General features: G+C 38.4%; 1 protein-coding gene across 1 annotated transcript in view; it reads right to left on the bottom strand.

Moving 5' to 3' along the window:
- LOC306857906 (src kinase-associated phosphoprotein 1-like) overlaps positions 1-13,346 on the bottom strand; it is a 30,444-nt gene that overhangs the window by 1,540 nt on the left and 15,558 nt on the right. The window contains exons 5-11 of the mRNA XM_079398174.1: positions 12,193-12,273; positions 12,040-12,123; positions 11,826-11,950; positions 11,646-11,709; positions 9,683-9,934; positions 7,933-7,977; positions 7,754-7,860 (exon numbers count right to left, since the gene is read on the bottom strand). Of these exons, the coding sequence (XP_079254300.1) occupies positions 7,754-7,860; positions 7,933-7,977; positions 9,683-9,934; positions 11,646-11,709; positions 11,826-11,950; positions 12,040-12,123; positions 12,193-12,273 (758 nt within the window). The remainder of the gene's footprint in view (positions 1-7,753; positions 7,861-7,932; positions 7,978-9,682; positions 9,935-11,645; positions 11,710-11,825; positions 11,951-12,039; positions 12,124-12,192; positions 12,274-13,346) is intronic.

The following is a 13,346-nucleotide window of genomic DNA, read 5'->3' as shown; positions in this document are numbered from 1 at the left end:
CTTGAGCGATGCAGAAGAAATTTATTTTCTTGAAGCTCCTTGTTTTTCCGCCGTAACATTCTCTTGATTCACTCCTCTCCAAATTCAGATACCTTTAAGAGCTATTCCAGGCCAAAGCTCTTCAGAGTAAGAGTGGAGAGAGCCCCAGATCTGGCCTTTAATAAATGAAGACAGATTCAGGTGGACAGGGGTTTATAAATGAGGAGATTAAAGAACACAAGATACACTGAAAGACTGAAGTGTTTTAAGAGCTTTAGTATTCTAGCAGCACACACTGTACATTTAGACATGATGAGCATGTCATCCATCCGCTGCCTGCTGAGGAGAGTAGGAACTAATTACCTTCCTCTCTTTAAGCACACCCACAGTGCTGAGAGCCTAATGTAGTCCTCAGCCCATGCAGATGAGCCGCTTTAATGATGCTATACGGAATAAAATCCATCTGGACGGTGAGCTCAATGCCGTTGCGGCATCAACGCCTCGGTATGGCAGTACATCCAAGAACTTGAGCTCTTTGTTTGAGACGCATGCAGCTATGCAGATGGGGATTGTTGGAGGTGTAGATTGATGTTCTCATCTGACAGTTCAGTAAACAAGAAGTTAATATTGAATAGCTTACAATTTAGACACAATATTTGCTAGAAGGGACCATTCACACAGCGCGTTTTGCATTTTAGTGCACAGCTTTTCCATTGTTTTTCTATGCAATAATGTACAAGACAGACATGCTTGACTGTTGCGCTCACATCTTGTCTCTTTTCCAGCGTCTTGTGCATGTCATGTTGTTGTTGTAAAAATGTGGCACTTAAGGCCATTGCACACTGAGTCCAAAATTTTTGCACGTTGAAAAATAAATACGACCAATCACGTTTACACACTGCCTCAAAAACGTTCGTCTGTCATAAAAAAAAAATCGGACTAGGTTCGATTTTCTGCGTTTTTGCATCCGTAGCAAGCGTTTTGATATAGGAAAGGATGACGAATACAAAAAGTATGAAAAACGCATACGAAAATTTCGGACTCGGTGTGCAAGAACCTTCAAGTTGAATAAATCATTATTTTGAACAAATCGGTTGTGTAAATAATTCAATGGTTTGCTCATGAAGATGGGCTGTGTCCGAAATCACCCTTTCCCTGCTATGCACTTTTGAAGGAACAGCTATTTGTAGTGGTGTCCACAAATAATACTATCATGTGCACTCCTTTATTCCCATAATTCACTTCAGTAATGAGTTTACTACGAATGTATACTCAACAGCGAGCCACAATATTAGTGGAGTAAAGTATGGAATAGTTAATGAGGGTATAAATGGTGATTTTGCATGCAGCCAGTCACTTGTTTTGTTCCTAAATTAATCTGTGTTTTGAACGAATCATTTGAGTAAATCATTCAATGAATCATAAAGAAATTCACTTGTTTTGTTCCATTAGATAGTAAAGTGTCCATCGTATGCTTCTTTTGTCACCTACTATATAGTAAGGAAGTATGCTATTTCAGATGCAGCCCTCGTTTCAGAACAAACTGATTGAGTAAATGATTCAATGACGTACAAATGTGGACCATTTGTTGATTCGTGTCACTTGTGTGAGTGAGTCATTGAATCATTCAATAAACCAATTTGTTCAAAAACACTGATATATTCAGGAACAGACAATTGTGTGTCGCCACCTACTGGTGTAACGAAGTAACCTGCAGAAAGAGTCACTAAAAAATCCCCACCACTAACGCACAGATCGACAGTATTTCTGGCAAAACACAAGCAGAATGTTAAAACTGGGAAAATTACCAGTTCGAATTATCAGCAATCTCTAGAATGGCGAGGACTGGAACAAACTGCTGTATAATACTCTTCGTAATCACAGGTGCGTTCATGGCTGATCAAGGCATTTCGAACACGCCACACCGCCTCCCATCCAACACGCTGCCTCCGCCCCACCTCCCTCACCCCCACTCTCCCCAACATGGTGTAACTGTGGGTTCAAACAGAGTACACACGCAGTACAAGAAAGAGAGTCAATACATTCCAGTGCAGTCCGTCCCATTTCGATGACTCGTGTCCTTTTCATTCCTGCCTCACTTTTCCTGCCTCCCAGTTTTAGCAATCTGCTTTTCGGCAATGTATCTGTCAGCTAGAGGCATTTGGGAGACATCCAATCTGCGCCTGACTGTAGAAAGGGTTGTTATAGAGATTTACCCGAAAGAACTGTATGGGACATGGATAATGGGTGGCTTTTCGGGAAGCTTCTCTGTAACAGGACAAGGTCAGGTGCGTCTCAATTTGGTCTAGGTCTGGTGGGCAGCTGCTGTGAAAGTGAAATGTGGCGCTGCGATGGCGCTGACCTCCGCACAACCTTCTCCCGAGGAAGGCGGAGTTGGCACAGGGAGCTATCGAGAGTGTGCGTTGCCATGACAACACCTGCAGTGTGCCACTGATATAATTTATTTTGCACTCAGGGGGGCGGCTGGCAATGGTATTCAGATGAGCCCATTGCTCTCCAGCGACCAGGGGACAGATTGACAGCTAATGATGCCTTAAAAAGGAGTGGCTTAACTTGAACAATATCATGACAAGCTCAAAAGTGACTCTTGTCTATAATAACGCCAGAATACCCATCACCCCTTTCTTCCTCTGCCCCCTATAAATTCGCTCTAAAATGACACGCTTTGCATGCACGCCTTCCTCTATCGCGTTTTAATCATTTCCCTTATTTGCAAGCTCTCCCTCGGTGCCAGCGCGCATTAATTTTTTTTTGGTTACGAATAGAAACACACACACACCGTGGAGGCAGTAGACATGGTAATAAGAATGAGACATGAGGCCTCTGCCCCTGGCCACCAGCTGACTGAGGTAGGCCTTGGGAGTGATGGAGCGCAGGAAGTCTGTCATTGCCCCGCCGCTGAACCCGGCACTCGGGTGCTACAACCCCCTCCTCTGCTTTTCCTCTCCTGCTTCTCTTTCCTTAACTCGCATCGTAAAGCATCGGCTCCACACACTCAGTGCTGCACAGGGACTCACTCATCCAGCCATCTTAAAAGACAAACACCAATACGTCACGTTGTTTGCTAGTCCTAAGCAGCAGACGCAGCAGGTGGCCAACAGGTATTGATCTGCTGCTCGAGCAAAGACAGGCATCGTTAAATTTATCTCAATAAGTGTATTTCATTTGCATTTCATTTTCATCGTAGCTAGCCATTAAGAACTCGTAATATTAATATTTGTTTGGCATAGTCAAATAAAGAGAATCGGGAATGCCGCAGGCTTTATTTAATCCCAAATCCTGGGCGTTCGAAGGTGCGACATGGAGTAAAAATGTGGATGACCAAATAATCTGCCGTCGTAAAAGTACACTTGGGGATTACTGATGGCACTTAAACTTAATAGGCATTTAAAGTGGATTGTGTATGCTGCTGAGAGCCTGTAATGATGGCTGTTTATGTGGTCTCCCATTAATAATAATTATGCAGAGTGTGAGGGGGGCGGCCGCCGTGCAGTTCTGGACTATTGGCTTAGGCTGAATAATGACTTACTGTAGTTGACCGCGAGATGCCCGTTGCCCTCTGCATGACCCCAGAACCCCAGACTCACCCCCTGATGCCTCTGCTGGTAAATAGAAAGCTCAATATGTCTATACAGCACCACAAAGAAGGCAGGTCCTTAGATGAGTGTGTGAGAATGAGTTAAAAAAGGAGTGTCTATTTCCACTGGATTTTCCTTTTCTTTTATGGCACCTTTTCCTTTTCTTTAGGCATTTTGTAGGAGACTGACCCCCTGGGCGGGAGGCCAACTGGAGCAGTCATCTGTCTGAAGTTTACAAGGATGTGTCCCACAAGGGAGGAGATAACAGTCACAATCACACAGTTTTGTCTGTGAGAACTGAACATTCATATGCAAATTCACTTTATGTCTACCTGTAAAAAACCTGCACAGTGGAGCATGAGAAAATTACACATAAACATACGTTTATCAGATTCAATTGCAGCCTAAAAGTTGTTTGAACGGTTTAAAAGCAGTAAATCATAAAATGCAAATATAAATAAAAAAATTAAATGGTTTATAAACATAAAATAATCAATAAATATGAAATAAAAACAATATATATATATATATATATATATATATATATATATATATATATATATATGAAATGAGCCTATTTTAGACAAAAACTATATGGAACTAAAACTATACATAAATATAAATAATATATTAGCAAATATATTAAGAAATATATTAAGCCAGGTTTTCAATTCAAACCAGTAAACATTTGTTTTAAAAACCACTAGATGTGCCACCCAGCTTGAAAAACCTTAAAGTCCTCAGCCAAAAGGTGGCAGTAGTGTCCACAGCCATACTGATGGAGCATCTGGATGTTAAAAGTAGGTTGGACCTTGTCTAGACTGGCATCTAAGATTCCTGGTTTACAGCCCCTAATGGTGAGAGTGTAAAGCACATACTGTAGAATGTCCAAGATGAACTGAAAGAAAGGGATATCGGTGGGCTTGCATGTTAAAAGAGTCCTGGAGAAGTTTGCCTCCATCTTTAGTGCAATAAATCTCTTTGCTTCTCATTCCAGGATTTTAAGGGGATTCCAGTGGGAATTCTGGCATGTGTTGGGTCTGACCTTTGGGAGTCATGTACTTTGAATCTAGGGGCATAAATTAAGAGTTTGGAATGCAAAAGGATGGCATGGTTGAAGAAGAAAAAAAAAAAACCTCTCCATGGGCCCCTTCAACTACACATGTAGGAAAAAACTGAACACAGCAAACAAACTATAATGCAAATAACAATAGTTACGAAAATAAGACAAATTAAAGTACATGTGTTCGGTAGCGTACATGCAATGTGATTAGAGCAGGAAGAAAAACATCCCCAAATGTCCTGCTGCCGTGATTCTTCAACACTGAGGATTGAGTAGGCTATACAAAGCTGGCAGATGGATGTGTTAGCCTAAGCCACTATTTCATGTTCAAGTGTTCTGAACTAAGGAGCCATGCGGCATGAGCAGGGAAACAATGGCGGCAAGGGAGGCTGATCTGAAGGAAACAGCAAGCCGTAGTGCAGCTATTATGGTTGCACACAAAATCACAGAATCACTCTAAATGATTCACCAGTCAAATTTAACTAAAAAAAAAAAGAGATTGTATTGAAATTCAGTGTTGGGTTTTGATAATTAAATAACAAGGCAGTGCAGTCCAGAACATTTCATTGTATGGATAAAAAAAAAATAAAAAAAACATTTTAAAATAAATTGGTTTACAATAACATGAGGGTGAAAATCGTGACAAAATTTTCATGTTGTGATGAACTACCCCGTTAAATTTAATTTCCATGTTCCATCTGAGGATTACAAAAATACTCTAATAATAACCACTAATGAAGGAAATATTTTGTGTGTGTGCTATCACATTCCCAAATGCTCCCACATATTATAGATACGTGTAGTGATTTGTGTAGATGAGCCGAATAGCTGTTTATTCACTGTAAGTGGTGGATCAATAAAGACTGATGAGAGAGCTTTTTTTAATCTGTACGCTCTGCTTACACCAGTGCTGTGACAGCGCTGTCGACCTCTTTGATTTGTGACTTCACAGCGGTCAATCATAGCGCTGCCTCAAAAACCTGTTGGTTAGCAGAATTGATTTAGCACTTTGCACATCTTTATCACCTTGTAATTACACTCGGTGTTGACACAAATATACTTGGCCTCCCCTCCACGCCTCTGTGCAGCAGAATTTATGCACTCAGGTTTTATGACCACTGCTTTATGAGTGGGACTGCTAGAGTTAGGCTTGAGTTCTAGCCAACGGCCTATATTTCATTCAGTAAGGTCAACGTTCCAGGGAAGCACCCGTAAAACAAGAGCAGCAGTCCCACATTGTCTGAGGATGCATCCGAAGAGGTCTACGAGATTTGAGCGATACAAGTGCAGCCATGTCGAAAATACTGCCATCAATAAAAGCTATTTCAATTACATGTCAGTCACAGAGGGATTAAAAGTAAGAGCTGATAAATCTACTTGTCTGAATATAATAACAGCATGATGACAAAATCAGAGACAGGCTCTAGCTATCTGAGATGGTTAGACTCATTGTTTACACAAATTAGAAATATGGCATGAGATAAAAATAAATGACCCATGCACATCCTTACTGTTTTGATAACTAACCACAGTGGATGTAACATATATACACTGTTTTTTGAATAACCGAATCAAACCTGTTTTTAGCTCTCCTGTTATTTAATTCTGATTTTAGGGTTCATTAGCAGTCATATCTGTACATTTCATTAGTGATTATTGAATATCAAGAGTGCCAAATATGATAGTATAATTCTTTCTTGATGGGATAGTTCACCCCAAAATTTTTATTCTCTCATCATTTACTCACCTTCAAGTTCCAAACCTGTACAAGTTTATTTCTAGTTTATTTCTTCTGTTAAATACAAAACAACATATTTAAAAAATATATATATATTGGCAGCCAAACATCTGCTGGTAGCCATTAACTTGCATAGTATGGAAAAAAATACTATAAAAGTCAATGGATACCGTCAACTGTTTGTTTACCAACATTCTTCAAAATATTTTCTTTTGTGGTTCTTCTGTTGTTGTTGTTGTTGTTGTTTTTTGCAGAACATAAAATATTTTTAAAGAATGTTTTATCTGTTTTTGTCTGTGTAATGAAAAAAAAACAACAACATAGAACTGCACTGACTTTCATTGTATGGCCAAAAAACACAGATATTATTTAAAATATGTTTTGCATGTGTGTTACAAAGTTTAAAGTAGGTCAAACCGGCATGCAACAACAATGATGACAAGAGTTTTCATTTTGGATGAACTATCCCTACGATTACAACTCAGTTAAAGACTAAATTAAAACACATTGATTCTTCCAGTGGTGTATCTTTAAGAAACAGCTACACTATGTGTTCCTACTAACATCCCATTTGTAGGACACAAAAATATATAGATAAAAGCGAATGCACCAAATAAAGTGGTTTGCTTGGCTGATTTCTCAATTTTCCAAGACACAACTACTGCAATGAATCAACAGCCTATTATTGATAATGTGCCTGTGTGAACACAGTATTGCAGTGGTCTACAGACCGCAGATGTACAAGGGGCTTTCTGTTACGTCAATATAACAAGCTGTAAAACGGATTTAATTTGTAACCTGCAAATCTCTTGGATATCTATAAGAATAGTCATTAGAAATGTAACTGCTTTGTTAAAAAGCTGATGTGTTGCTGATATGCTATTCATTTCTTAAATTGTGTGATTGATATAGAATAACCAACAGAAAAACTCCACAAATCCTGATTCATTATATTTTCGCTGAGACCTTCTTTGTAAAATGCTACAATGAGAATGTACTGACTGAGTGAAGACCATCGCAGCTTTGTCATTTAGAATACAGTAAATGAATAGCTGCTAAGAGAAAGTCAGTGAGTATTGACCGATATGACTCATCTTATGGCCAGCTGCGTATTATTCATCATTAGTGAGGAGATGGATAGAGCGAGATAAGAGAAAAGAAAATCAAAATACATGCAGAGTGCTTCAACTAACAAATCAGCCAAGGACACAGCCAACAGTGCTGAACTAAAAGTCTGACCTTGTGTGTGTGTGTGTGTGTGTGTGTGTGTGTGTGTGTGCGTTTGTGTGTGTGTGTATGTGTGTGTGTGTGTGTGTGTGTGTGTGTGTGTGTGTGTGTGCATTTATGTAAGAGATTGAGGGACCAAACACAGACCTTGCTAAGGATGTAGATTAAATCTCCTCTCTGGAAGGCCAACTCATCGGGTCCATCAGATTCACAGTCCCACAAGCTTTGGTAATAATTTGCATAATCTGATGTCCCTTTATTTAAAACACAGAGATTATAAAAATATTATTTTAATCAATTTCTATCAATGCACACAATCTACTTACCAGACTTTTCAGTCCACTCTTCAGCATTGTCAGTATTTTCATCATCTGAAAAATACAGAGGGTCAGAGGTTATAGAAATACAGAACAAGTACATACATTAATCTTTTGGCATCAGTCTACATCAGCTGATAATGCTACATCTTCCTTGCAAATTCAACTTCTGGATCGACTTTGTGTACCCCTGAACTCTTTCATAAGTATATTAAACAATATGTGCGATACTGGCAGAACAGCCAGCTCGTGTTTGATTAATAGGGGAGGTGCCAGGCTGGGTTAGATGGCTAGTGTGTTTCAGGCAGACAGGCATTGATTCTGGGCGTGGCACCTCTAGGTCTATGAGGTGACAGTGATAGCCCAGTTTTCCGTCTCCCACATCCATCCTCACGCTGTCAGCCTGCCGATAAAACCACCGTCCAGCAACCCTATACTTCCCACAGCACAAGCTTGCCCTGAGCTTCCAGGAACAGCATGGGGAAAAAAACCTGTAAAGCTAAAGTAGCCCTTTACCATATGCGCAAGTGCAAAATATACATCTAAAACGTGTGTTGGAATCTGTTGCATGAGGCTTGTGGTAAAAATGATTTTTTGTCTTATGCTCACCAAGACTGCATTTATTTGATGTGAAATACAGGAAAACAGCAATATTGTGAAATATCATTACAATTTATAATAACTGTTAACTATTTTAAAATATTTTGAAATATAATTCATTCCTGTGATGGCAAAGCTACATTTTCAGCAGCTATTACTTTAGTCTTTAGTGTCACATGATCCTTTAGAAATCCTTCCAATATGCTGATTTGGTGCTCAAGAAATATTTGGTTACACTTTATTTTAAGGTGTCCTTGTTACAGTGTAATTATACATTTAAGTACTGCGTAATATTAATTAACTACATGTACTTACTATATGGTTAGGACTAGGACTAGGATTAGGGTTTGGGTTAGGGTTACTTGCCTGTAATTATGCATAATGTATTGTAATTATAATAGTAAGTACATGTAACATGTGTAACAAGGACACCTTAAAATAAAATGTTACTAAATATTTCTTATTGTTATCAACACTAAAACTGTTTAATATTTTTGTGGAAACAGTGTTTGTTTGTTTTTTTACAGAATTATTTGATGAACAAAGTTTAAAAGCACAGCATTTATTCAAAATCGAAATCTTATGCAACAATATAAATATATTTACTATAACTTTTGATCAATTTAACGCATCCTTGAGAATAATAGTATTAATTTCTTAAAAATATCTTACTGACCCCAAATGTTTGAATGGTATGATAAATGAGTTTATATATCAGCACACTACAATCAGCACTTTTTAGACAATGTCATAAAAGACCTGCTCAGCACTTTTCCAAACTGAAAATCTGAGAGGCATAAGAAGATGAGAGAGAGAGATGAATGAAGGGAGGGAAAGTGAGAGAGGTGGTCACTCGATCCGCCATCTGTGGCCAGCTCAGCTGCCCAGCACACATGGCAAAGTAAGGTGAAAATGACAGCACTCCCGAGTGATGTATTTCTCCTCAGAGACCTCATTAAGTCCCCTGAGGGTCCTGCTATCACTCTGGGTGACCAGATCTTGATGTATATGCTCTTATTGATACTTTGTTCCAAAACTCCCTCAAAAACTAATGTCAGTATATTTTAGTATTTTAGTATTTTTTATGAGGATAATCCAATATTAAACCCTGTTTTGCTAAAAGGGAAAATCAATGAGATACATTGTTTTTTTTCTGTACCTGGAAGAACTTCATAAATGTCCTCTTCATCCTCTTCATCATCTTCTTCATCACCTACTTGAGTACTGCCTTGGTCCTTCCATTCCTCATGGCTGCTTTGAGGAGTTTGTCCCAGACTCAGGGTTGTAACCGGTGCAGATGCTGGCCCAGGACGTGGTGGTGGAGGTGTGGTAGCTCGTTCAATGTCATCATATGTCTCTTCCACTTCCTCTTCCTCATCATCATCAAAGGGGATGAAGTGAGAGCTCAGATCTTGGAGAAAAGCCATAAACAATCATTAACACCTAAATAATGAAAATAAGAGCAGACAATTAAGACAAATTCCTTGTGTTGTAAACGTACTTGGCAGTGAATCTCATTCTTATTATGTTAACCAATCTACATGTGACCACTAGTGAAAATGCTTCTATTATGAAGTCGTGGCCTAATGGTTAGAGAGTCGGACTCGTAATCCAAAGGTTGCAGGTTCGAGTCTCGGGCCGGCAGGGATTGTAGGTGGGGGGAGTGAATGTCCAGTGCTCTCTCCACCCTCAATACCACGACTGAGGTGCGCTTGAGCACCGGACCCCCAACTGCTCCCCGGGCGCCACAGCATAAATGGCTGCCACTGCTCCGGGTGTGTGTTCACGGTGTGTGTGTGTTCACTGCTGTGTGTGTGCACGTTGGATGGGTTAAATGCAGAGCATGAATTCCGAGTATGGGTCACCATACTTGGCAGTATGTCACTTCACTTCACTCATTTTAATCAAAAATACGGTAATATTGTGACATATATATATATATATATATATATATATATATATATATGAGAGAAGCCATAAAAGCAAACATTAACACCAAAATAATGAAAATGACAGCAGACAAATCATATCTACACTTAGTGGAGTCCCAAAAGTCTGAGGCCACCAGTGACTATTTTGCAATTTCCTAATTTAATGCTTTTTATTACAAACTACATTACCTGCATGATTTAATTTGAGTGAAAACCTGAACTAATAATATGAATTTCATATCTTCATAGTCTTTTCTTCTTGGTTTGTCATTTTGCTTTAATGACAGTGGGACTCCAGACAGATTAACTCTACAAGTTTGCACTGATGATCATGTGATCCAGCATGATTTGAGAACATTCAATGTCACAAATTTGCTTTGTCAATAAATAGTACATAACTAGTTCAGAAAATGTAAAATTTAAATAATGATTTTTTTTTTTTAATCCAAAATCATTCAAATTTTGGTTTAAATCCAACTTTGAATGATTGTCAGTGTGTTCTCACATTTTTGGACCTCAGTGTAGCTTTGGAGAATCAATAAAAAATAATATCAGAAATTTAACACTGTGTAGAAATTTGGAAAAAAATGTGTTCAATTTTACATTTATTACAGTGTTAAAACTAAACGATGCTTGTGTCATTTGGCTGTATGTACATGTGCGAAGGGGGGTGGGGAGGGAGAAAACTATCTCAGGAGTGTCCATTACTTCCCGCAAATCAGAGGGCCACATTGAGCCCATTTTAGAGTGGCGAGGGTGCCTCAGATCTGTCTCAGATGAAGTGAGGGCCTGATTGCAGGTGACTGAGCTCTGTAACACAGGCTATCGTATCCTCACTGCCTGGATGCCAAGCAGGACCAGATCGATGCCCCTAAAGGATGACCGGGCAAATCCCAATCAATTTCCTGTAAAGAGCGCTGCGCTACGGGGAAGAGGAGGCAGCCTGAAGCACGTTGGACTCAGAAGCACAGTGACGTGCTGCATGAGGAGGTCTAGAGATTATCTTATTGGCTGAGCCAAGAGGAAAGTTATTGGTATGCCTTTTTATATATATATATATATATATATATATATAACTGCCCTTTTCACCTCAAGATGATCACCGTTGTGCTTGGATCAAGTCAGATGCATTTAGCATAATATAATATATGTTATGTATTCTAATAAAAATGTATTTCATATCTCACATACCCTTAAGAACAAAATTGATCTGGTCCACCCATTCCCTGGCCTCACGAGGACTGCTGGCAGTGAACTGCAGAGAAAAACTATCATTGTTGATTTGGAGACTATTCTCATTCTTCATTGTAACGAGATCAAAATGACTGAATACAGCAATGAGCAACGTGAGTGTGTTTGTGTGTGTTGAACCTGGTAAGAACGTCTTCCAGGAGCGCTCAACTCGAAGCATGAATTCTTCTTGGAGTCTTTGCGTAAGCTGGGCACCAGCTCTGCACTGTAGCCGTTAATATAAAATGAGCCTTTCTGCTGCTTGTCTGAATTCAGAAAACAAGATTCTCAATATCTCTAACTTTAGATGTTTATGAAAAGACTTGTATACCTTTTTAAACAGGACAGGACATACCTTTCTCACTCCCAAAGTAATAAAATATGGTGTTGTTTAGCACACACCATCGCTTTTGCCATTCCATGCTGAAGAAACTGTGATCTGAAAAAAAGAAAAAGATTAGAAATACTTGTGGATGCTATGTGATGCTTTGATTTGAAAGATTCTTACCACGTCTCTTCTTCTCCAGGTAACCTTGCTTTAGGATGTTACTCAGGTCCTGTGCAGCCACCAAAGGGATCTCCTCAAAAACTATCAGAAATCAAGGGAAATAATGTTGTGAAATAATTTGGTATAATATAAAATGAGTGAATAACACACTTACTCAAACATGAAATAGAACACTTATGCTTATTGTTTATACAATTAAAATATTTATATAAAAATACTGTTTCAAATTTTGTGGTCAGTAAGATTTTTTTATACTTTGACAGAAGTCTCTTATGCTTACCAAGGCTGCATTTATTTGAAAAATACAGAACAAGCAGTATTTTTGTGAAGTATTATTACAGTTATAAATAACTGTTTCTATTTTAATATATTTGAGAATGCAATTAATTCCTGTGATGGCAAAGCTGAATTTTCAGCAGCCGTTACTATAATCTTCAGTGTCGCATGATCCTTCAGAAATCATTATAACTTGCAGATTTGGTGCTTTAGAAAGTAAAAAAAATTAAATAATAAATTATTAGAAATAGAGTGTTATTTAACAATAATGTATTTACTGTCATATTATCACTTCTGGTCAATTTAATGTGTCCTTGCTGAATAAATTAATTAATTTCTTTAAAAATAAAATCTTACTGACCTTTTGAATAACAGTGCGCGTGTATGACCCTGAACCACAAAATCAGTCATAACAGCACGGGTATATTTGTAGCAATAGCCAAAAATGCATTGTAGGGGTCAAAATGATCGATTTACCATTTATGCCAAAAATCATTAGGATATTAAGTAAAGATTATGTTCCATTGTATTTCCTACTGTAAATATATCAAAACTTAATATGTAATATGCATTGCTAAGAACTTCATTTGGACAACTTTAAATGCGATTTTCTCAATATTTAATTTTTTTTGCAGATTCCAGATTTTCAAGTAGTTGTATCTCAGACAAATATTATCCTATCCTAACAAACCATACAACAATAGAAAGCGCCTTTATTTGGCTTTCAGATGATGTATAAATCTCAATTTCATAAAATTGACCCTTATGACTGGTTTTGTGGTCCAGGGTCACATATACACACACACACACAATAAATGATAAATTAACAGTGCCCTCCAAAAGTATTGGAACAGTAAAGACAAAATTGCTCTGTTGGC

The sequence above is a fragment of the Barbus barbus genome (genome assembly GCF_936440315.1).
Source record: "Barbus barbus genome assembly, chromosome: 38".
NCBI lineage: Eukaryota > Metazoa > Chordata > Actinopteri > Cypriniformes > Cyprinidae > Barbus > Barbus barbus.
The sequence above is the reverse complement of the archived record's forward strand: the minus strand, read 5'-3'. Positions and strand labels throughout refer to the sequence as shown.